Genomic DNA, 24,178 nt, shown 5'->3' on the forward strand with positions numbered 1-24,178 from the left:
TCGATCTCTTTATATTAAAATATCTTCCAAAAATTCTCTGCTCGGTTTATCGTAGAACAGAGGCTGCTGTTGGTTACACGTGCTAAATTAATTATCTCTTCCATCAGTTTATGATCTTCAATTCGCCTGAAAGATGCCTCACTTTCCAAGAATCTCCTCATAACCTTACTGCGCTTGTAAATACGACAGAGAGTATTGGAAGAGGCTTCAATGAGAACTCAACTTCAATTGCTTTAGGTGAAGTGTACTTCGAGGAATGCGGATTTGGCGGTATCGATATATTCTCTCGACGCGCCTTCCCTTTCAACTTTTTTAATTTCGCCGACAATCAGAAATTCCGGGTGATAGCAGAAGGAACAGAGCGAGATCAAGAACCAGATGATGATTTAATTCCTAGGAAAAGGAGGTACGGAAGACAAACCCGCGCATACCAGTCACTCTTAATTTGGACATACCCTCGTTTATCTTATCATGTGTGATCGTGAAAGCGAGCTTTGCTGATCTGACCTGCTGCTGCTCCCTAGAATATTACCCAGTACATATATACCCAAAGGCCTTTGTGAAGGCAGGCTCGGTATTTTTGATACGATGGAGAGGGGATCGAGCACCTTGGGCTTGAACTTTAATAATATCAACACGACTATAGCATGGGGATGCACGAATCAAATATGGTCTTTGAGGTGGTCGGAACGAGATCCAAAGAAGGCAAAGGCGCTGTCACTCACAATTGGGGTTGGCGGGCTAGGGCTTTGAAGGCCTTTCCTTTTTTTGTGCTACCGTCGAACCGCAAGGGTGGATATTCTCACCCGCCCCTGTCCTTTCTTTTGCATGGTTTCGAGACAATCGCCATTTGATATTGCTGTAAATTCGGTCCGTGCCTACGTTCCTTTCTTTTGTCTCCGTTTTGTCTCTGCTTGGTCTCTCCTCCTCTCTTTCTTTTTTCGTGAATCTTCTTTTTTTTTTTTTTTTTTTTTCAAGTTTCCATTATTTGAGCTACTTTTATCTTATCTTATCTTGTCTTGTTTTGTTCAGATCAATTGAAGCTTTATTCTGTCCCCGCAATGGGCGCTGTTACCAAAGCCCCTATTAACCCGCATCTTGCGCCACGATTTTAGTGCCAATTTTCTGCCATGATGTTGAAAAACTAGCTCGTGACCCGGTCTGGAGCCAAGACGGGTTCTGCAGCGCTGACCCACAGCGGGTACAAGAATAGACGAATACGGCCCATACACAGCACTGCGAGAACGGTCCATGGCTCCATTGTATTTATGCTAGGCTTACTGCTGAAACTCAAATGCGAATTCTGCATCTTGTAGTGAACCGGGGTGGACAATGGGCGGTTGCGTGAGGGTTCCTCGCTAGGACGAGCTTGCCGTGTGAATATTCTCGCCTGCGAAAAGTCTTGGCGCACTTTGCCGCCGATGTGCTGCACTAGCTTCCCCAAGAAGTCACACTTGACTGTCGACTGCAGTACATTTATAGCAGTTTTGGGTTTTGGGTCCCTTCAAACAGGCTGGGACGGCAGTGCTGAGTGAGATCCGTGAGGCTTTTGAATGGAATTCTTTATGATCCAAGATTTTCTCTATGGGGAGATATCAGTAATTTAAACACTTGGGCTCAAAGCCGTGGGGCTGAAGGGAGCGTTTTAGATATTATATAACCGACATATTGTTCCTGCATGGGATGTCCAGAAGTGCACTTCAATTCAATCGACTTCTGCGGTAGGCATTCGTTCGCGCTGACAGCGAAAATTGTCCTTAATTTAATAGGTTTTCTGCGCCCAGACAGCCGTTATAATTGCACCCACGGACAGTCACGATTCAAAAACTTTCAAGTTGTAGTTTTTGTACTTGACCAAAAAGACGAACGCTAAACTACCAGCAATGGCTCCAGTTAAACAGCTACGCTTATTACTTGTGTTCGTCTTGTCGGCCACTACCCTCTTCGCCCTAGTCTCGGGCCTAGTTCTCCTTCCCTCTTCTCAAGATCCACAACAGCGAGCGGACTATGAGGGCGAACATGCAGAAAGGCGAACTTCGCTTGTCGCATCCGTTCAGGAACCCATTGGCAAATGGATTCAAAATACTCTCAACCCATCTTCGGAAACTTCCAGCGAAGGCGTTGCTATCGTCGATTGGAAGTCATACGTTGATGCTAGCAGGTTCAACTACGCACTGAACCACTGGGAGTCTTTGAAAAATGATCAGGAGATGATCAATAGATATGGTGTACATGGACCGAACTCGGAAAATATGCCGAAAGTCCTATGCTTGGTGGATTCTTCAGCGTCAGATAGCGAGGGTCAAACGATCGAGACGTCTGGATGCACATGGGAAGAAGTTCATGATCCAAAACCGTCTCAGAGGTGGCATATCCGATATAAGTATCTTGGGGATGACAATAAGTCTTCAGATAGGTCTCCTCGATGGGTTGTAAGTCATACTTTTGTTATTGTTTTATATATCTCTTTTAACAATTATTGTAACTTGAATCTAATGCTTTCATAATTTATGATATTCAGGCTACTATGAAGAATGGTAGAACCAATAAATGCACCGAAGCGGCCTACGATACGAAACGGACTCCGATCTGGAGTCGAAGAAATACTAATACACCAGAAGTCTTCAAAGTCGGCCGAGTCGTTTCTAGCAGCTGTCACAGTGCACCCGATGAAAACAAAAAGGGACTTGAATTTACCATCAAAAGATGTGCAAATTCTCAAACCCCTTCCGACAGTGGCGTCGACGAAACAGACGAAATTTTTAGGAACTGGTCGTTGTGGTTAGTATTCCCTCGCCAAGCGTCAGCTGTAGACCATTATGTCAAGGGCCGTGCTGACATGCAGGATAAATAGTATATACCCATCCTATGAAAGCCCTGCATATACAACAGAGGACGAGAAACCGTCCCAGAATACATGCTCGGACCCAAGCCGCCAGGGGAATCTTGTTCACGCACTTGATAAACCTAGTTCAGTAGTATGGGGTTGTGGTCCAAATACATGGTATTTTCCAACACAGGCCCTAAGCATTGAGAATGGCAATGAGTGGAAACAGCTGTGATTTTTCTAGGGATTCGCCTTTGGTTACATTGCTCACTTTCTCGAGTTATTATTATTAGAATTAGATGCCTTGGTATTTGATGTGTATTTTATATGTGTATATAGTCCCCGTTATGATATAGGAGGTCCAATTGTGCAATTGAATGATATTATTACACTATTTATGATGCGGGTTTTTAAGTCTGCACGGCCGAGGCATATATAGCCCAACTGTTGACCAAAAATGGCCCGAAGATGCTTTGCTTGCTGAATCATGATGGTATATGCCCAGTGCTTTTTCAAATTCTAATAGAAGAGTCCTTATCCTTAGTTTTTAAGGTTAACGCTAAGTTTAGACTCTGCAATTCCCCGTCTTGGTAGCTGACTGACCGGGTCTCGGCATGTGTAACGCGAAGTCCCTGACCAATTGCTCGGTCGGTGTAACCTTAACTTAACCCACTTCTTAGGGCTCTGCAGCTCTGTCTTAACGTTAAATGTTGAACTGGGTCCCTGGGCAACCCCAATATCTGGTTCATGGCCATGAAATAGTCGCTTTGAATGCGCACTCTCAGGACTCTAGAGAGATCTCGACATTAGTTATGTCCACGAAAAAAAAAGTATCACGACTGTTGATACTGTTTGGCTTTTTAATATTCTGACACTGCTTAAAAGCACACGGTCGCTAAATTGTCAAACAGTCCCCCCCTTATTTGCCCCAGTTTGATTGATGCGAGATTCAGGTTTTTCAGCCCATAAGTGCGGCCAATTACCTTATCCTGGGCAAAAGGTTTCTCCATGCTTTCCACATTTCGGTTGCAAATCAGACCACATTAATATTGTAATCCGCTTCAGGGCCCCTTGATGAACCATAATATTTAGATATCGGGCAAGAAAACCTGGGAGCAAAACGGCGGCCAGGGGGATGAGGGATTTCGTCTTTGTCGCTAATAAGCCCCATATATGTACCCTTGCAAATTGCAATTATCTGTGTGTCGCTATCAAATCGAAGTTTGTGTCGCGAATAGATTTGTAATTTTTGCTAGAATTTAGGAGGATAATAGCGTTTTATCATTTCTGTGTATAGTTATAGATAAAACACTACTTACTTATTTGGTTGTGGTATTTCACGGTAGCAACAACATGACTGCCTCTGAGTTGGATCTCGTGAAAGACAATCATCGAAGGGTTCGGGATTGGTTTATACAGTATGCTTACGACACAAGACCAATGGAAATGGCGACTAGGACGCAAATTCTCTCCGCGATTGCGGATACAGATTTCGTTCCGGACAACCCTACGATAGATAATCAGTATAATATTAATTACCGGGCAATGGTATGACTAGACTAACCAAAAAAAACAACCTCTTGCCCAAAGAGTAGACTGAGGTAGAAGATGCATGATGTACCTACTTATAGTGCAATCACCGGGAGTCCATGTCCTTAGTAAGTCTTCCGTAATAGTTATTTCGGGCTGAAGCGGAAACCTATCAGAGTAGTAGATCATTTCCCCAGCTTCCTAGACTTTGTTCGAACAAATACGCATGTGGATCTAGAATTATATAGTACTATCGAAACAGAATGGGCCTTTCTGTCAAAAATCAAATTGATTATAGTATGTAACCCTGCGAGTCTCGGGGCTAGATGTACGTACGCTGGCGTATGTTTTTTTTCCCTCATTTTTTTTTTTTTTTGCTTAACTTCTTTTTTAAAATTTTACTGTAGTGAAGAATACTCTCTGACGAAACATCAACGCCAATCTACAAGAACCGTTGACATGTGTTTCCGAGCGTCGTGTTGTACGTTGTGTATTGAGGGCCGGCAATTAGACCTCGAATCCAGAGCTCCTCGCAATCGTTTTTGTAATATATGCAGATATGCATGCGCAAAAAGGCTATTTTTACAATCCACCCAGAGGTTCATGAGAGCGTGGGAGTTTACCCCACATGCACGTTAGTAATCCCATTACTTTGGGTCGGCGTGATTAGGGAAAAAACGGTCACTTGTTCCGGACTATCGATCGATATAGGTTGTAGCTACGCATTTCGCGGGATCACCTCCTGCTAACGTCGATGTTGTAGAGGAAGATAGATATCATTGGTTCGCAGACGAGAGCCAAAAAGCGCGCTCAATAGATAATCGATAATGTTTCCGGGAAACTTGTTATCCGAGTAGCGGGGGTAGGCTAGTTGACTTTGATCCACAGCTGCACAGGGTGTAATTGTAATTGTAATGAGCCTCACGGTAAACGGGATGAATTGCAGGGATCAGACTTGATCAGACTAGTGTCTCAATATTTATATTTGTCGCATGGGCCGGTCGCATGGCCCAGCTTCTTGACCCTTTTTCTTCCTATCATCCTTTTTGGTTTTTAGCTTTCCGCGAATTTGAATTCGCTGGGTACCAGTTCGGACGACGGCGACAACACATTTGGACTCCAAAATGCAACGCTGGTCCCAACTGGCAGTACCTTTAATCCTGCTATTCGCTTCCCTGCTTTTCACCGCCTCCGCGCAAACCACTATCGATCCAAGTACTGTCCCTTCATCGACACGGTCTACTTGGTGCCAGGGTAATCTACAAGCGTGTCCTCTTATCTGCGGTGGAGGAACCAGCGTAAATTCTTGCGACCGGGATACGTTGGAATATGAATGCATCTGTTCCGATGGGTCGACACCGGATTTGTCTCAATATGCGCTCACGTTGCCTTACTTCGTCTGCCAGGAAGTAAGATCGCGGTGCATTGCTAGTAAGTACCTTTTCCTTTTCCCTGCTAAAAGGAAAGGAGATCGAATATTCGAATGTGTTTCCCACGATTACATACCTAGACCACGTACACACGATATATTTTATACACTTTTAACTAATAGGCAATTACAGACGGCGCCAACAACCTCGAGGGGCAAGCTGAGTGTAACTCACTACAATGTGCGAGCGCAACTCCAGGGGCCAATTCTGGAGGTGAAATAACGACAGATCCGGCGACTGTGACCTCAGTTGGCGGTAGCTCTCCTTCCGACCCAGCGGTTAGCGAAGTTTCGTCTCAAACATCTGACATAGTTACAGATTTAAATACCCCGAACGACCCGAGTACATCTACAGAGGGCCAATCAACGATACCCCAGGAAACAACATCGACGACTAGTAGTTCCGAATCGAGCTCAACGTCCCTGGGTCTTGATGCGCCGAGTAGAACGGCGCAAAGTTCTACCACGAGTACCAACGATCCTTCAGCGACATCGAATGATCCTTCTATTGAAGAAACCGGGACTAGAAACTCAGGCGATGGTGGTGGTGGTGGGAAGAAAGGATTAAGTACCGGTGCTATAGCTGGTATCGCAGTTGGTGTGGGAGTACCGGTTCTTTTGATTCTTTTATTTCTTGCATATAAATGGGGAAGTCGACGGGCCAAAGACCCCCCAACTCTTGCACCAGCACCCGTGGAGAAAAATCCACAATGGCAAGGTGGGAATGAAACAGCTGGAGGTGGAGGATATCCAGGGGTTGGGAATGGTAATGAAATCGGTGGGATTGAAGGGAACTATGGGGCTTCGAACCAGTGGAGCTCAGGGAGGCAGTATTAATAGTCTTTTCCTTCGTTCGTGTAAGTATAGCAGGCGTCTTTGGCTCACAGCTTCCCCAATCAGTATGCATATATGCATGAATTATTCCTTTGGTTGTAGGATATCTGTATCTCTTTACCGTCCATGCTCTGATCATGCTTGCGATCTCTAGGTCTCCCATTCTAAGACATAAGATATATCACCCGTATATCACCAACAGGGACACTATAACATCTGATCCCGGCTATCAAACACCTTTGATATACCTCTAGAAACATTCATCGACAGGATATTCCTGCAATGAAGCAAAACTCTTCCATAATTCGAGGGAGGGGTATATAAGGCCCCCCCGGCCCTCTAGACCCCTCTCCTCTTCCCTCTCCCTTTTTTTTCTCTTCTCTTCCTCGAGACTGCAGTTACCCCTAAGTTTATATAATCATTCTGATATTAAAATCATTCTGATATATTAACTATGGCTACAACTAAAGTTTCCCTGGGTCTCAGTGCCCAAAAGTCTCTTCCCGGTTACCTACGACCAACGATCGCCTCGTCAATGCGCACCGTGTCCAAAAGCCGGAAATTACCCGCCGCCCCTAAGCAGAGGACCGTTTTGCCTGTCCAGCTTAGAGGTGGTGTCGTTCCGCAAGGAGCGAAGAAGGCGATGGCAAAGGTCGGTGTTGCAGCGACACCACGACAAACGCTTGCGACGATGACGAAGAAGATGACGACAAAGCCGACAGCCTTACCAAAGGCACCAGTGGAGGGACCTGAGACAGTCCCTGGGAAGCTGGTTGATCTTTCGGTCAAGGATACGAAGACGGAGACGACGGAGACGACGGCAGCCTTGCCAGAGGCACCAGTGGAGGGACCTGAGACAGTCCCTGGGAAGCTGGCTGCTTTCTCGGCCACGACGGCAGAGACGGCGGAGACGACAGCGCCAGCGGCGCCAGCGGAGGGGCCTGAGACAGCCTCAGGGAAGCTGGTCGTTAGCTCGGCAGCGACGACGACGACGACGACGACGACGACGACGACGACAAAGGCACCGAGCCGGAAGCGCAGGCCACGGGCTCGGAAGGTCTGGACGCTTGGGGATCTCGTGGAGATCTTCAAGAAGGAGAGCCCGAGGGGGGCGCTGCTTGTGGGGAAGCTGGGGTTGTGGCAGCAGAAGGCTCAGAGGTTCCTTGCGAGGTTCCCTGAGCAGGAGAAGAGGAAGAGGAGGGAAAAGAGGGTGAAAAGTTTTCGGAACAAGGAGGGGCATTTTGCGATGAGGAAGACGAGACTGGAAACAGTCGATGAAGGGGAGGAAGAGGGGGAACAAAGTGAGGAGGATTCAGAAGAGGGGACGGTGATTCGGGGGGATTTTGAGAGTGAGGATGAGGGTGAGTATGAGGAAGAGGAGGATTAGGGGGTAGGGGGAAGAAAGGAAAGTGCGGGAGCGGGAAGGATGAGGAAGAGGTGGAATAAAAGGAAAACTAGCTAGGGGAGGAAGAGGAGGATATATAGTAACATATCTAGGGCAGAGGGGGTTGAGGCTTAGTGGGGCAAGCCATGTGGTTGAGGAAGCCCGAGATGAGGAAGAGGAGGATCCAGGTCTGTTTCGAGAAGGTTGTCGTGGTCCAAGTATCCTCCATCATCTAACATTCTCCTCCTCCTCCTCCTCCTCCTCCTCCTCCTCCTCTTCTTCTTCTTCTTCTTCACCTCCCTCTCTCTCCCTCCCTCTCTCCCTCCTTCTCTCTCTCTCTCTCTCTCTCTCCTCTTCTTTCACATACACGCTCTCCTCCTCCTCTCTCTCTTTCCCTCCTCCTTGGACCACGATGACCTTCTCCACGCCCACCACCGCTTTTTTGAGGGCTTTACGGGCGCATGTACATAACAAAAATGAAGTCATCTGTCTCTTTTTCCCGATTAGCTTTTATCTGTATACCTCAGTAGGTAGGGACCTCATTGTGTCAATGTGATCATGTATTCTGCGTTCTCATTATGCCTCCTCTATACCGTCGACCTCAGATATCGAAGCATACCATCATCAACTCTTAGTCAATTGATTCCAAATCCTCTTAGGAAGACGTTTTTCCGTTCTTGAAATCTCCGGGGTCAAGTTCGCCATACCCCCTACGCTTTACCTATATCCCCAAACCACTGTCCATATACGCATATTTATTACATATTTATTACATTGATATCTATAGATACTATGGTTAAACATATTCTAATTCCGACGCCCTTCAGGCGTGAAGGGATCGCGAAATAATCTAGATCTTCCGGGCTTAGGCATGTACGTGTTTGACGGGGCTGGGCCAATCAGAGGTATTCTATGCACGGTTTGACAGGAGGCGCTTCCAGGAGCTGGGAGACTTGTAGCAATGCATTTCCGGGCTATTTAGCTATAGCAATGCTATTCATCAACGAGTACCTCGATCGAGAGACCCTGGTATAAATACTCCATATAGCCTCGCTCGATCGTAGGATTCTTCCTTGCTAAAAGCCCGGTACCCAACCCTAAGTATAGAAGGGAAACACATCAGTGAAACTCCTATTGTGGTTTTTTGATATTATATATAGGCTCTAGCCTCATATCTCTACGGAATAAAGACTCGAAATGATCATTCCTCGCGACACGGAAGACGATTCGGTGACGATTCCTGCGACGCAAAATGAGCAGAGGCGTATAAAATGGCGCCTCGACGCGCCTGAGACTCGGTCGTCAAGCCAGCCTTCCTACAAGCAAAAATCGTCCTCTAAACAAACCTCGGGCCAATTTCTACGCGCAGAATCTTTTCCTGTAATAAATTTCTTTACAATCAGTCCTTGAATTCATGCGTGGGCTCTGGATTCCCTACTTTGCGTATTGATGGTCTGGTTTGCTTATTTATCATGCGTATCTATATCAAACTAGACGAGGACGAGGCACCTCGATTCCGGATGTGAACCAGTTCCGGAGGAATTTAGGGTAATTGACACGGAATATGGTGTGTATTATCCGCTAGTTATGCTCTATGATTTGTAGTTAACTGTTAAGTTGCAACAGTACCTCGTACACCTACACCACCACCGCCGCCGCCGCTTTCTCCTACCCCAGACTACACTTTGTGGGAAGAGGAAGCAGAAAGTAGCCGCGGACCCTTTCAGAGCTTCCAGTCATTCGAATCTGCATTCATTTCGGACATTGGAGAAGTGTCAGAGCGGGGGGATGTAGATACGCCCAACCCGGCCGGAATAGTGTTGGCGGACCTCGAGATCAATTTAAATCATGCTCATAAGGCCAATTCTATAGTACCTCAACATGGGTCAGCTTCGTAAGTAGTCTCGTATCCAGCTTTCTTTTTTTAGTTGATCTTACTTGCGTAAGTGCGATATAATTGCATCTACTTACAGGATCGAAAAGGCATTAATATAACTGAGGTTATCTTTTGATTACAAGGCTTATTGATATTGTAGTACCTCCTTTGCTGATGAAGGATACGGAGATTCGGTACCAAGTTATAACCCCCTACCAATATCTGAAGTATACTCCCCAGATCAAGAAATACATGGGGACGAGCCTTCTCCATCAACAGAAAGTTATTTCTCTGCACCCTCCCCTCTACTTAGGGATGGCCCTAGATCTCCATCCTGCTCAAGCTCCTCCAGTGTCCAAACTTCACATTATAGGAGCTCTATTACCAAAAATGCGGACTATCGCGAAGAAGTCATTGGGGAAATCAGAGCATTATCTATCATTATTTATTTTCTTCTTCTTCGGGCATATATCCGGGGCTCAGAGTCGACCTCGGCTTCGTCCGCATCCAGCAGTCAGGAGTCTCGAAACGGAAATAATAGCCAAGTGATAGAGGATAATGGTGATAAAAGCGGAAGGAATCAAAGACCAGGTTCAACTTCGGAGTCTATCAGCCAAAGACCCAACAATGGGTCTCTCAAGCGTAAAAGAGACAAGTCAGATGACGGTGAGGATGAGGGGGATAAACCGAGAAAGAACAAGAGGGTTGAAAACGACAATGCCCCCCACAGAGGTCCTCTTGACAAGCAACTTGCATGCCCTATTGCGAAAGCAAGCCCAAACCCAGGGACCCATAGGTGCAGATTAATCAATAGACAAAACCTACCCGGAATAAGGCAAGTCGGCTTAACATCTATCAAGGCCCGTTATATAGTTATCGCGCAGTCGTTCTAATCGCTGGGATGTTTAGAGAGCACTTAAAGCGCAATCACTTTGGCGGAAAGCTTCCCGAAGAAATACATATGGCGAGGACGTGGGACGACATTTTTAGGGCGTGTAATCCTGGCTGGGATTCTCGTATACCCATACCCGATCCTTGTAGGTACCTGATTCCCACAGTTCCTAGATAAAGCAATATTTTCGACTAACCGAAAATCTTAAGATATTGGAAGCATTATGGGGTCAACTGTCACCCAGATCATAGAACAGCTTGATATTATCGAGGAATCGCAAGCTACTACTGGCACACCCCAGCAGAATGATAGAAGTTTCAATAATTTCCCATCTGCCATATCCCTAAACGGGAGTCCCACAAGGGAGGCCGATTCGCTGGAGCCTGAGCGGGATACACAGATTGAAAACCTAGGTATGTCCTATATCGCATCGAGTTTGACGAACAACCCAGCTGCCATTTTCTCGGCAGGAAAGGCTCCACTTTCGTCGCAATTTACTGGTTTTGTGGCCAATTCTGTTAGTCGTCATCTTTCATCCGCAATAGATGAAGAGGTGATCGAGGGAATACAAAATCAGTTTCAGTATGACTTAGGCGCATATTCTGGTCAACCTCCAAATGTCACTTTCCAGACCATGGGGCAATCTTGGGGCGTCCCGAATTTTAGCAATATGGGGGGAGCACTGTCAGGGCGACATATCCTCTCTGAGCCCCTAATACCCCAGAACCCGGACCTCACACCTGCCTACGAAATATTTAATGGAGACCCTATCATATCTTCCATTCCATCTTTAAACATCGCGACCGAATGCGTCGATACATCTGTTCCGTCAAGCTCAGAGGAGCAGACACCCAATCAAACCCAAACCCAAAGTTCTACTATAACGCAACAAAGCACGTGTACACAGTCCCAGAAGCTAAGTGACGATCGATTGTCACTGGTCGTTGCAAGGCGTCCGATAGTACGTCTGACTAGCGAGGATCACGAACCAAAAGAATTCTATTTTGAGGATTATCATGATTTCCGCGCCAGGTTCGAGAACTGGATGACTGAAAACTTTCCCGACCCGATGTTCTCTTGGGAAGAGATGGAATTTACCGGCACTGATGTCGACGAGCCAATACGGCTTTCAACTCTTAATGGCCTACTGCTAGAGGTGAAAATGTATCATTGGATGAATAAATCTCGTGGGGCTGCAGTACATCTAGTTCTGAAAAAAGGGAAACACAGGGTATATTGATGATCATTCTGGAATTTAGCGCACGTAGCATGGACTTGAATACATAATAGTTAGGAGATATGCTCCAAGGCCTTTTTTTTATGCCACAGCTAAGTTCCTCGAGTCATGGCTAACCTACAATAAAGTCAAGGAGTAGCCCAAGTGTTCAAAAAGTTGGAATTTACGTAAATTTGTACGCAATTTGGACAGGCCTAGGATACAAGCTTCTAGTAGTCGCTCGGTTAGCTTGGCAAGACTTATGCAAGCTCAAGATATCAACTTTGTGATCCCTCTACTTCAAGACATTGAATTTGATCATGACCGGCCTGACATCCATCATGAAAGTGCTAACAAATTCTAGTTTTCTAAACCCAAATATCTCATATATGCGCACTGTTACCATATAGTCAATCATAAAACGCCATGACGGAATCCGCACCGACGACTTCCACGATTCGACCCACAGGGACCCAAACGAGCACAATTAATATCAATTGTATCATCTGCACCTCGCGAAACACTTGCATATGAACCCGCATTTGACTCCCACACAAGACCATCACCCTTTCCATTTAAGCGAACCTCAAAAAGATAAGACGAATTACATTTCGCGAATACGATAAATGCAACAGGGTTGCATGTGTTGAAGTTCGTAGACGGTAGTTTAGGTCCACCGGTCCGAATATAAGTGGATTCGACAGCCGAATTTCCCAGGCTTTGTGGATAATTTAACCCCTACCACGTCTATAGAAGTGAATATTATTGGGGATGAGGATGTAGAGATATCACACCATGGTACTCGTGAGCAAGGTCCATGTAGCCATATGGCCATAATATTGGAGAGGGTCTTAGGTTTTACCTAATAGATATAACTGACCCTTATGCCCTGAGACTGGCAAGCTTGAAAGAGTTACTGATCGTCAGTTTCTTCAATTCCAATATAAGATCTAAGTTTCCCTAAAAATGGCGTTCAAATATGCCCACAAGTTCTCACTGGCAATTCTTTTATTGCCCCATCTTTCTATCGCACAAGGACCCGACACCTTAACTCCAGAATACCATCCCAAGCTTCCAATCTACAAGTGTACCAAAGCCAACGGTTGCTTAAAGCAAGATACATCCGTAGTTCTCGACTGGAATACTCGTCCGATCCATACGACCAGCACAGGCGAACCATGCAAAACATCCATCGGAGTCGATAGAAGAATCTGTCCGAACCAACTTACCTGTTTCAAGCAATGTGTCGTCGAAGGGCTGGATTACTACGCATACGGAGTTTCGACTTCTGGTGATGCCTTACAGCTTTCACAATTCTCTCAGCAATTTCAGGATGCTCCTTCCCCTCGAGTCTACCTTTTGGGAGCGGATGGGAATTATGTCTTGTTCAAATTGAAGGCACAGGAGATTACCTTTGAAGTTGACGTTTCTCAGTTGCCTTGTGGTGAGAATGGAGCTTTGTACCTTGCTGAAATGATGGCGAATGGTGGGAAGAGTACATACAACCCTGGTGGCGCGAATTATGGAGGTGCATACTGCGATGCCCAGTGTCCTTACCAAGACTGGAAAAACGGAAACCTTGATGCGGCGGGTCCATCCTGTTGTAGTGAAATGGATGTAAGTCATGTCCCTTGCAGGTTGCCTTTCCTCCCCCTAAACCTTCTAGTGTCATTTCTTCTATACCTAGCATAGACTGTCGCGTGCGGGGTTTCATAAGAATATAAAGGTATCCACAGATAGCTAACAAAAAAGCAAAATCCGTCAAATTGAACACTCGATAGATCTTCGAAGCCAACTCCCAAGCCGTCGCATTTACCCCACACCCCTGCGCCGGTAATTCTTGCGACAAAAGCGGGTGCGGCTTTAATCCGTATGCGGCCGGACACCCCAATTACTGGGGCCCCGGCAAGACCGTTGACACCACCAAGCCAATCACCGTCGTTACCCAATTTCTAACTGATGACGGCTCCCCCAATGGAGAGTTAACAACCATCCGTCGGAAGTATGTCCAAAATGGTCAGGAAATCGCTAGTGCTTCTGTCGGTGGCGATGTTATCCAAAAAGACCAATGCCCATCTGGTGAGGAATATGGCGGGCTCGTGACATTGGGTAAATCATTCGGGCGCGGTATGGTACTCGTATTCAGTATCTGGAATGACCCCGTGGAAAATATGAATTGGTTGGATAGTGGGAATAATGGACCGTGTGACCCCTCGGAAGGGTCTCCGGAAAATATTCGAATAAATTATCCTTACGCCAAAGTTAAATTTTCTAAAATTCGATATGGAGAGATTGATTCGACTTTGAATAATAATCTCCTTACTTCGACAACGAGGATCTCTACAACTACCACGACTAGTTAGTATCTTCCTTCATAGGTATTTTATTTCTTTGATTGTTCTGGTTAGCTGACGATTCCTGGCATCAAAAATAGAGTCAACTACTCCGGGCCCAGCCACTCAGACCCATTGGGGGCAATGTGGAGGTATCGGGTTCCCCGGTCCGACCATATGTGAAAGTACTTACACGTGCTATACGCACAACTCCTATTATGGACAGTGTTTGTAAATTGGAAAACGTTAAACGCTTCAGATATCTTATTTCTAAGAAACGGTTGACAAAGTTGGTAAGAAGATTGGGACTGGGGGTGGCCTCACTCAACTACAAAGCCGCCAACGGTAGCTTAGCCAAATCAAAAAATGGAATTTTCATAATCGTTGTAGAATTTTCAGTCTGCTAATGTAACAAATTTAATGAAAGATATGAAGTGAAAGAGCAGTAAAAAGTAGGTAAGCATCTTTTTTGTTCATTTTCCCGAAAGTTTCCTCTCCTGCCCCATGAATTGTGTCATGATCTGGATGAATGAAACCCTTCAAAAAGTGATAAAACAACAGGTCTATTTTTAATCCATATCCCGACCCCAGCTCTCAGGTCCCGAAGCCTCTTCATTTAGGATAACCGCCTACCGTGATAAGATGCCGGGTGTCGTGGCACACGTTCCCAACTTGAGTAGTGTAGGTCTGGAATGACAGAACGAGGAATCCAAGCGGTGGGGCATGAAGATCCCGGCCGGGTGTCAGACAGGCAAGCCCTGCGTGTAGCAAGCCGCGTGCCAACAAGCCATAAAATATCGAACACTCGGAATTGATAAGTCTAATTCTTCCCAAGCTCTGGCCATTGAGATTCGGAAATCGGCGGTGGGGGCGATAGATTCACCTTTGTGGTTGAAACTGTCACAGCTCGTGCTGCTACAATCCCAACACCACGTTCGATTGGGTTATGACCTCCACTCTTGTTCCCGCCAGTGATCCCAAGACGTTTGTGAGGAGGCTGTCGATGTGAAAAATCACCGTTCCCGCGGCCTCGAAAGGTTGAGTTACGTCCTGTGTAATTGTCGCGATTAAAGCCGCCACCACGGCCACGATGAGAAGTCAGCTGGTTGTAACTATGGTTTCCACCTCGACCTCGAGAATTTCCACGGGGATAAGGATTTTGATGCGGCTGCGCGAAGCCCTTGCCCCTTGTATTACCATATTGCTGTGGTGGAGCATGTGTGTGTTGTAGTCGACCCTGACATTTGGTGATAGTGGACTTGTTCCCGTTGAGGGGGTAGAAATCCTCATTCTTCTCACGGCAAAGTCGAGCGGGAACAATATCCTTTTGCAAAGGCCCCTGACAGTTCTGGGCGCTGACGTTAATTTGAAGTTGCTCTTTCCCATTATCCCTCGTCTGTTGAACTGAAGGCTTGGCGGTTAAGAGAGAAACTGCAGGCGTCTGGTCCAATTTACACAATGGGGAGGAATTGGAGTGGTCTCGCAAAATGTTGGGGGATTTCCCGACAATTAAGAGTGGATTGCCGGCTTTGCGTGGGTGATTTGGGTTCGAGCCGTACCAATTAAAGTCTCCGAGCTGAAGTCTCTTTCCACGCGAAACCCCGCCTTTATCACCGTATTTTACGTTCGCGCCGTACTTGATATTCGCACCGCTGAGATTGTTCAATCGTTGAGGCTCTTGGATATTGGTTAGAACCTGGGCATTCCGTCTTGGGCTAGAAAAGTACATACCAGGGGGTGCAGTATCTTCCTCCATACGCTCGTAATGGAGAACGCGATCTTTGATACGTTGACGCTCCTCACGCTCTTGCTCCTGCTTACTCTTCATGGCTACGGCGAAAGTAGAGTCTGACGGCAGCTCGATATCACGGGTCTGCGAATGCGTTTAGCTTTGTTCCTGAGACTTGTGACTAGTCTACTTACCTGTTGCTTGTTGCCTCTCTTCGTGAGTAATGAGAACTTCATGATTCCTGGTTGTTGGGGTGGTAGCGGAACTTCTTCGTCCTCTTCTTCTAGCATGCTCATAGTAATAACACCCGTAGGGGGCGCAGTCGGAACCACAATACTTTTCTTGATGGGTAAAGGAACATCGAAGACAGTTTTTCTCTCAAATTTACGGCTCTCCAAACTCTCAGCCATAAGTTTCGCAAACTCCCTGTCGAAATCGGCTTCTGCTTCCGGGTCTCTGTATTCTTGAGGCCGTGAATAAACAAGACCTTCGTCCATATCCCCAGATTCGGATGATTCATCTGCGCTATCAGAATCCTCGTCTTCATTGACGCCTGCTTCTATATCCATATCTTCGCCCAAAAGTTTGAGGCGGACATCTTCGCCATCGCTACCAGCTGCGTCCTCATTCGAACTAGAATCATCGTCGGCAGCTTCAGCAGGGCCATAGATTTTAGCTGTGGCCTCTTGAAAAGCCTTCCCGGCTTCTTCGAGTGATGTGTGAAGAATCCAATTCGGCCGGACAAGTTGGAACGTATCTTGAATCATAAACTCAATGTCCATCGGAGTGCGCTCTTTCAGGTGGATATAGTACTGGAAAAAGGCGAGAAAGAAGTCCAGCTTCTTCTTTGAAGACCCCCTGTCGAAACAGTGTCCACACGTATCGAGGAGAGTACAAACGAGACGAATACGAAAGTGATTATCCGGAGGATCAAGGTGATTATACATACCAGGCTGTGGAGTTCCAGCTACCATTGGGTTAGATTAGGAATTATAAACCGGTTTCAGGGGGGGCTTACCATATCCGAAACTCAGAATCAAATATAAAGTATCAAAAATGACCGGACTATCGATCATGCTATAATTGTATAAATCTCCGAGATATCTAATACTAGCGATTCTTCGCTGGTTCATTCTGTAATCATTCTCCTCGAGGCCAATTCTGATATTTTCAAGAACGCCGTCTACGACTCTAATGCCAAAGTCTTGGTGGTATCGGAACAACCCGAATACAACGATAGCAATCAAGCTTACGTTGCTATAACGAACTTTCCAGATTTTTGTGCACACCTTAGCCAGCATATTGACAATGCTAGGATCTTCCCAATGCAATTTACGGAGGGACTTGATCGTTCTATTGAAATTCTTCTTGTTGAGATCAAGATATATTAGCTTGCGGACGTAAAGTTCGTATGGGGACCGTTCTTTTGCTACTATAGAGGGCCTTTCTGGTGGGTTGACGTAATAGAAGGCGTTCTCGATAGCAATACGATCCTGTGGGCTCAGGTGGTGGGCATCTTTCTTCCGCTGAAGAGTTTCGAGCTAGGGATTGTTAGAACCAAAAATAAATTACATATTGAAGGGGCCTTACGAAAGTAATCATGCGGGGTTGAGTTGCAGGATTTCGAAGTAAATATCGCCCGCATCCCTCCAAGAGAATGCAAATAATGTCAATGTTCATCTTGGAAAAGTCTTCTAGTGCAACTTTGAAACAGTGAAAGATGACATGTTCGGGGACGAGGCCGAATTTAGTCATTTCTGAGAAATATTTTGCATTCTGAACTGTCAGTAAGCGTTTACTCCGATCAAATAGATAAACTTACTTGTGTCCGAATAGCAGTCAATTGTTCCTTTTCCTTGCGTTTCTGGAGACTTCTAAATTCTTTATCCAAATAAACAACCATCGCAGAAGAAACGTCGGTAAGCCCGGCCTTTGACAAAGAGGCTATGAGCCTGGAGTAGTACGGAAGGAGATCAGATCTGCCTCTTGGAATATCCTCAAGAACTTTGATAAGCCTGTTACGTGATGCCTTTGAATTCAAGAAACAGAAGTCGTAAGCGAAATTGTCGATCAGTTCACGGTTTGTCAGCTCAGGAAGGCGAATCAAGAGCGCATCGACCTGAGCGCCAACTGTTTTATTGGCGATAGTTGTATCCCTTTCGAGAGATTCAGTAAGATCCAGGTCTCCCACTTTAGCGGCCAATTCTTCTTCGCCAGTCTCGACAACTTCCGTTTTCAATGTCTCCTCCTCCTTTTTGTCACTAGTAGATGCTTTCCGGCCCTCGTCCAATAGAATAGATGGTACGCGAGCACGGAGGTCGATAAGGTCCTCATAGAGCCGGCGTTGATCGTCATCCTCCCACATTCCGTTTCCAGAGGCCTCTTCGCCCTTCTTAAACATACTCCCAGATTCGCGAATCATTCCCTCACCACTTTCTTTGGCTTCATCATCATCACTAAGGTCGGGCATCTCTAATCCTAGAATCTCAGATACAACTTGAGCACTCGCGACTAGTTTTTCGTGAGCTTTGGTCGCTTTTTCAAACGCCTGTTGTCGATCCTCGAAAACCTCTCCCGAACGAACATACGCCTCGGAATTCCGCTTGGCTTGTTGTTGAAGTCTGCGGTGTTCGCCATGGATATATTTGCTAACACCAGAAAAGTATGTCGATAAGACGTTACGAAACCTAATTTGAACTGTAGGATCGGCGAGTGGCAGGTCAGCCGCGTCGACGGCCCCATTGCCATTGACGTGTTCTCCATCCCCTGGCTCAGCATCGTCGCCGCCCTCGCCGCCTCCTGCCCTACGGCCTCCTGTCCTTACTTTTACGCCCAAAACATCCCAGGAGAAAGTTTTAACGAAAAGGACTACAAGTGGCAGGTTGACACCCTCACGGTCGCGGGATAGTATGTCCTTTAATGCCTCCAATGGTAACGGCTCATCATCTCCGGACCTTGCTATAGTCGCAGCAGATTGCTTCTTGGAGTTGTCGGTGGACCTCCCCCCCGTCGTCGTCGGTGTACTATCGTCAGGGTTGATTGCATCATCCAAAGTTCGAATAACTCCTACAAGCCAAAGCTCTGTCGCTACGCGTAGAAGTAGTCTTTGCCGGGCTAGCCTAGTTGTCTCTTCCTTCTCCTTTTGATCCGCTGGCAGATTTCGCAGTTGTTCTTTACCGGGCGTGCTTAAACCTTTCGCGATATTCCAGACCACGAATGGTGTAAAGGCTTTTCCGAAACGTTGATGTAAGGCGCTAACAACTTCGACCGCAGTGCTTATTTCCGCTATTTTAACCTTTAAGAGGCCCTCCGAGACCGCAGATATGACCTCCGGCAAATACTTTTCCAATGAAACCGTGGCGATGTCTTTCAGTAACGAAGCAGTGTTGTCCGGTGTAAGGGATGTACGGAATTTCTTGATAACGGCGGTGTTTTTCTTGAATGATGTATCCAGAGGGGGGTTGACGACGAATACACCTAGGGATATATTAGTAGTGAACCATTGAAATTCTTTTTTTAAATTGCCTGTAGTCTCACCAGTTTTTCCTTCCCAAATATCTTGGTTGAGTTTCCTCAGTTCGCCTATTTAGCCGTCGGTTAGTCACAGAAACTGTACGACATGCGAATTCCGAGGTTACTATACGTTTCCGAGAACGCGTATCAGTCGTCGACGACATGATTGCTTTTATCTTCCTCTTCTTTTATCGTAGAATTCAGTTTAATAAGGGTTTGTTGAGAATGCCACGATCGTTCGGCGCTAGGTCGGGCGATCGTGTATGATAGAGCTGATGGAATCGATCGTTAGCTACAGTTATGATTGGAGCAATGCCAGCTAAAGGCCAGGTAGGAGTGAATGAAGCAGTGAACAGAAATAGTACCGAATATCGCTTTCAGATCTTGACATTCTTTAGATTGGGATAAATATTGAAAGCTGAAGCTAAGCGCTTGATATCGCACTTAGCAATCAAGCCAGATAAGACCTCGTCTTAACAGGTAATGATCTAACGGTAGTAATTGTCGGGTGGCGCTATTTTGACCTAAAAGACGAAGAAGCTTCAATCCCGGTCAGGACAATGAAACTTATAGAGATATCCAGCGGATGATGTAAGTTGCTCATGAAGTTGGTCGCGATGACGGTAATGTAGCGGGAGAGAATCGATGGAGGTTGGTGGTTTGGTCAAGGAGAAGCATCCCGAAGTGGGATTTCTGTCGGCCCACAGAAACCCCACCAAAACGCCTGTCGCCCAGCGACTCCGGACGACAGCCACTCACCTGGACAACGCTAAAAACAGGCACAAACGGAGCGATTCAGCCGAACATCAAAGACAAACACCTCAGTTCCGTCACATTCCAACTCTTCCTCTTCGCCCAGTTCCTTTTTTATACATAGCAAATGAACAGAGATAAGACTAGGAAACAAATAGGCCAAAGGTAGAAAAAAGTTGGGGGAAAATAACGTTTTATTCGGTAATTCTAATAGTGTAACCTCAATTTAGTCGATACTTAGAAGTTCCGAAGTACTATTAATTACTAAGTACTAGTAGTTACATATGTATTAACTCTCTATAGGTTGTGTTAATTAGTGCTCATGTTCCTTAGTCTCCCGACGTCACCGGGCCGGATCTAAGCATTTCAGTTGCAACGCTAAACAACACCGACAAATTCTATCAAGTCGACTTCGACTCCCGGATACGAGGCTATGTTGCAGTTAAACCTTGTCAAGCTATTACGTGTATTCAAGCAAACATCAATGTCACTTTCCTAATTTCAAATAAAGAATGGGGAAACTATAATTATAAGGTACTCATTATCCTACAAGGCTGAAAGCGACGAAATTTAAATGTTGGTGGCAGCCTTGAAACTAATCCAACATCCGAAAGTGCTGTTGCAGGAGATTTGTCCCATATGGCATCCGACATTAAATTATATTATGGGGCAAAAAAGAATAGCCAAAAAGTCTACGTTGATATCGATTTTTCAATAATATTCAAAGATGATGCTCTAAGTTTACTTTGTGAACAAAATTGAAGGATCATGGCTATCAGTAGATAGTCTTGCGAGATCTAAATCCTGAGCCACGTGAGATTGTAAATCTATTGATATCTAGTATTATAAATTATTCTAAACAGCTTCTATATATATACACACAACTAATGAAGATATAGCTTATATTCAAATTGGTCACGGTTGCGTCGTCTGAGGTATACCTGTCTTCCCGCAAACAATACGAGTACCAATAAAACGATAGCGCCTGCTCCCAGTGCAATCCTCCCGTAATAGTCTGCCACAAAGTTTAGAACTTGTCCATCCGCCCCATGCCATGACCGTCCCGCTGCATGGCCAACTAGTTTTCTGATAAACCTGTCATCGATGACGGCAAGTCTATGATTTTCTCCTCGGGCCTCTGCATACTGCAGGGCAGCAGCCGTTACCATTAATGGTCCCGTGGACCAGAAGACTCGGAGATAGGGCAATAAAATCTGATTTGAGTTCAAACCCGCACGTCGTTTGGCTTCGTCGAGCGCCCATCGTAGGAAAGGGGATTCTTTCTCTGCCATGAAGAAGTGGTTACTCACTCCTACTGTTCCAGCAGTAGGAGCAAATACTGCTTGCATACCAAGTCGCTGGAAACATTGAAGTTCTTCAACCGATCTAGGGTATACGTCTAAATCGGCGTATACACCTCCTTCCGCATGAACAACTACCAATCTGGCCATATCCGCCCGTTGGATACTGTGTGGATAATCCACATAAGTCGATAGGAGCCAAGGGTATTTTTCTCTAATGAGTGCGAGAATATCGTCATCGGTCCAGAGCTTCACTGTATAATTCAATGGCTGATAGACTGCTTTCCACGATCTGTGGGATGGTTGATCGGAGTATTCGCTAACGTTCGATGTTTTCCAAATCTGATGTATAATATTCGGAATAGCGGATTTCTTGGTCGAAGGGGGGCCTTTATAGTGGTTGAGGGTCGGTTTGTGTCGGTGGCAACTACTTAGTGCATCCAAAGGCTCCGATATATTTCTGGGAAGTATCAAGTCGTGCAAGAAGGATAGCTGGTAAAGAATGACACCAGTAGCGAAAATAACCCCAATGATTGCTAATAACTTCGGACTTCCGGCTGTGGGTCTTGTTCCGGATAGGCTGAACATTGGGGCAACGATTTGGCACCAGGCCTTGTGTAATGAGTATAAAGAGTGAGATATCGAGCTCCAAGAAACACGAATTTAAAGAAATAAAAAGGTAAAATATCGTGAGACCCAGATCCCAGTATTGTTTAAATCTAAAAAAGAGTGTACCGAATTCTTTTGAAAAATCAGAAACATTCAACCAAAGATACCGTCGCCCGTGATCCGTCGACTAACTTATATATGGATACAATTAGCTAGTCTGTCGTAGAATTATAAAAAATTATATAAAAATAAAATAAGAAAAAACCGGCCGGCCGGGAACCTCGAAATCTGCGCTGCTAAGTCTCTTGATTTCTCCTCCAGAGAGGAAGCTACAAACTACTAATATGCAAGACAATATATATATCTACTTTTAAAAAAAGATTGTATGCCATGTGCCAAAAAAACCACCAAGGTCGGCTAGAAGGTCCCGTCTAAGCCCTTGAGGACACCCCTGAAGGCGAATAAGAGCTTCTCTTACCGTCACAATGACTTAAGTCTAACCGTAAACGGTATGACAGAGCCTAATTTTTCTTCTTGAAACCACCAAGTTCTTCGCTTGCGGTTTCCATTCGACAAACGAACAGCCACAACCTATGAAACAGCGCGCGCGCCTCCGTGTTGATGCTGCCCTGTCCCAGCTTGCGCAGTCCTAGTTTTGAACCAACCACAAGGGGATATTAGGTGACATAATAGCGAATGAATGTAGTAGGTGATGTCTAAGAGGCACGTACAAGCAGAAATCCAAGGCGGTGGGATTTAAATTTGATTTAGTCACACGGTCGCTGTGCCTTTAGTTAGCATGATGTGAGAACCCAGATGCATGGCATCGCCATGGCACCAATTGTGTCCAACCTGGTCCGGATCTTAAGATCTTTAGATCTTCTCGGCAGAAAGTAATTCAACATTGAAGCGTTAATAATCTTTAGCAGTAACTGCGTTAATTTAAAGTATTTTAAGGGAACAATTAGCTATATTAGTTACCTCCGGCCAGGTTCTATTTCAGACATTGTATTGAATTCATGAGGCGTCTCGTATGATATATATAATTAGAAGTAAGTACCTGGTACTGACCATGCCGGAAAGAGGGTTTTTCCGAATATTTTTGCAATACCAATCATAAGAAATATGAAGTTTTGAATATAATTTTAATACGTATTGAGGTCTAGAATACTAGTTCATTTCAGTAGTGCTACGATCAATCATGTTGATACTTAGTCTTGTACTGCAACGCGGCCCACACTGGTACCAGTGGATACCATAACTAATCCTGCCGTATTATGGGCTGTCAACAGCGTTAGCCTTAGCGACGTTCGAGCCCGGGATGAAAACATAACCCCCAACACAAGATCTTGATTTCGATCCTGGGAACGAGACTAATCTCGATCTAGCTCTAGAGCTAGAACTCTGTTAATTACGATCAACCTGGAATATTCTAGCCGCTTTAAAATGGACGATTTCAATACTTCGAAATTCCAGGTTCGGGATCGATACAGGTATGCGGCCGTGACCGGGTATACGTTTCCAGACTAAACGTCCTATATAATATAAAATATATAATTTATTTGATCATTCAGAGGACTCTCCATTAATTTAGTACGGGGAACATCACATTCGTATACAACAATCAAAAATAATTTGATCAACAGATATTTTAATAGCATTTTCGGACTCACTTTACCAAAGCAATTCCGCCAGTTGTACAATTGTACGGATTCAAATATCAACCGGTACCTAGCCACGTACGTATGTCACCTTAATAGACTTTAACTCGTGAGAAGACTTAAAATTTCGAAAGTTCGTTGGCCTGATCAATCACGAAGGCTAGCTATTGATTATTGTGGGAACAAGACTGTGATAATGTATACCAGGTGCAGCTAGGAGCTCGTAATTGATGATATAAACGGTTAGTCCCACAATCGCGACTGTAAACGGAGGTAGGATTCAGGATATAC

At 45.4% G+C, this 24,178-nt stretch overlaps 8 protein-coding genes across 8 annotated transcripts; 6 read left to right on the top strand and 2 right to left on the bottom strand.

The window, feature by feature from the left end:
* Window positions 1-1,883: 1,883 nt before the first annotated feature.
* AOL_s00210g148 (uncharacterized protein) lies at window positions 1,884-2,854 on the top strand (the record flags this gene model as incomplete). Its single annotated transcript, XM_011128950.1, has 2 exons — window positions 1,884-2,432; window positions 2,522-2,854. 2 exons carry the CDS (start codon window positions 1,884-1,886, stop codon window positions 2,852-2,854), a joined length of 882 nt encoding a protein of 293 aa, XP_011127252.1.
* A 2,627-nt stretch (window positions 2,855-5,481) lies between these two features.
* Window positions 5,482-6,623, top strand: AOL_s00210g149 (uncharacterized protein; the record flags this gene model as incomplete). The annotated part of the gene is made up of 2 exons (XM_011128951.1): window positions 5,482-5,788; window positions 5,920-6,623. 2 exons carry the CDS (start codon window positions 5,482-5,484, stop codon window positions 6,621-6,623), a joined length of 1,011 nt encoding a protein of 336 aa, XP_011127253.1.
* A 451-nt stretch (window positions 6,624-7,074) lies between these two features.
* AOL_s00210g150 (uncharacterized protein) lies at window positions 7,075-8,007 on the top strand (the record flags this gene model as incomplete). The annotated part of the gene is made up of 1 exon (XM_011128952.1): window positions 7,075-8,007. The coding sequence occupies one exon, from the start codon at window positions 7,075-7,077 to the stop codon at window positions 8,005-8,007; it is 933 nt and encodes a 310-aa protein (XP_011127254.1).
* Window positions 8,008-9,201: 1,194 nt separating this feature from the next.
* AOL_s00210g151 (uncharacterized protein) lies at window positions 9,202-10,773 on the top strand (the record flags this gene model as incomplete). Its single annotated transcript, XM_011128953.1, has 4 exons — window positions 9,202-9,384; window positions 9,499-9,571; window positions 9,631-9,898; window positions 10,041-10,773. 4 exons carry the CDS (start codon window positions 9,202-9,204, stop codon window positions 10,771-10,773), a joined length of 1,257 nt encoding a protein of 418 aa, XP_011127255.1.
* Window positions 10,774-10,781: 8 nt separating this feature from the next.
* Window positions 10,782-12,012, top strand: AOL_s00210g152 (uncharacterized protein; the record flags this gene model as incomplete). The annotated part of the gene is made up of 2 exons (XM_011128954.1): window positions 10,782-10,917; window positions 10,982-12,012. The coding sequence occupies 2 exons, from the start codon at window positions 10,782-10,784 to the stop codon at window positions 12,010-12,012; spliced, it is 1,167 nt and encodes a 388-aa protein (XP_011127256.1).
* A 942-nt stretch (window positions 12,013-12,954) lies between these two features.
* Window positions 12,955-14,351, top strand: AOL_s00210g153 (uncharacterized protein; the record flags this gene model as incomplete). The annotated part of the gene is made up of 2 exons (XM_011128955.1): window positions 12,955-13,605; window positions 13,770-14,351. 2 exons carry the CDS (start codon window positions 12,955-12,957, stop codon window positions 14,349-14,351), a joined length of 1,233 nt encoding a protein of 410 aa, XP_011127257.1.
* Window positions 14,352-15,141: 790 nt separating this feature from the next.
* On the bottom strand, window positions 15,142-19,727 carry AOL_s00210g154 (uncharacterized protein; the record flags this gene model as incomplete). Its single annotated transcript, XM_011128956.1, has 8 exons — window positions 15,142-15,998; window positions 16,053-16,194; window positions 16,245-17,017; window positions 17,069-17,591; window positions 17,641-17,826; window positions 17,873-19,527; window positions 19,588-19,632; window positions 19,694-19,727. The coding sequence occupies 8 exons, from the start codon at window positions 19,725-19,727 to the stop codon at window positions 15,142-15,144; spliced, it is 4,215 nt and encodes a 1,404-aa protein (XP_011127258.1).
* A 1,473-nt stretch (window positions 19,728-21,200) lies between these two features.
* On the bottom strand, window positions 21,201-22,205 carry AOL_s00210g155 (uncharacterized protein; the record flags this gene model as incomplete). The annotated part of the gene is made up of 1 exon (XM_011128957.1): window positions 21,201-22,205. One exon carries the CDS (start codon window positions 22,203-22,205, stop codon window positions 21,201-21,203), a length of 1,005 nt encoding a protein of 334 aa, XP_011127259.1.
* Between the last annotated feature and the right edge of the window lie 1,973 nt (window positions 22,206-24,178).

This window comes from Orbilia oligospora, assembly GCF_000225545.1.
Source record: "Orbilia oligospora ATCC 24927 unplaced genomic scaffold scaffold00210, whole genome shotgun sequence".
Taxonomy (NCBI): domain Eukaryota; kingdom Fungi; phylum Ascomycota; class Orbiliomycetes; order Orbiliales; family Orbiliaceae; genus Orbilia; species Orbilia oligospora.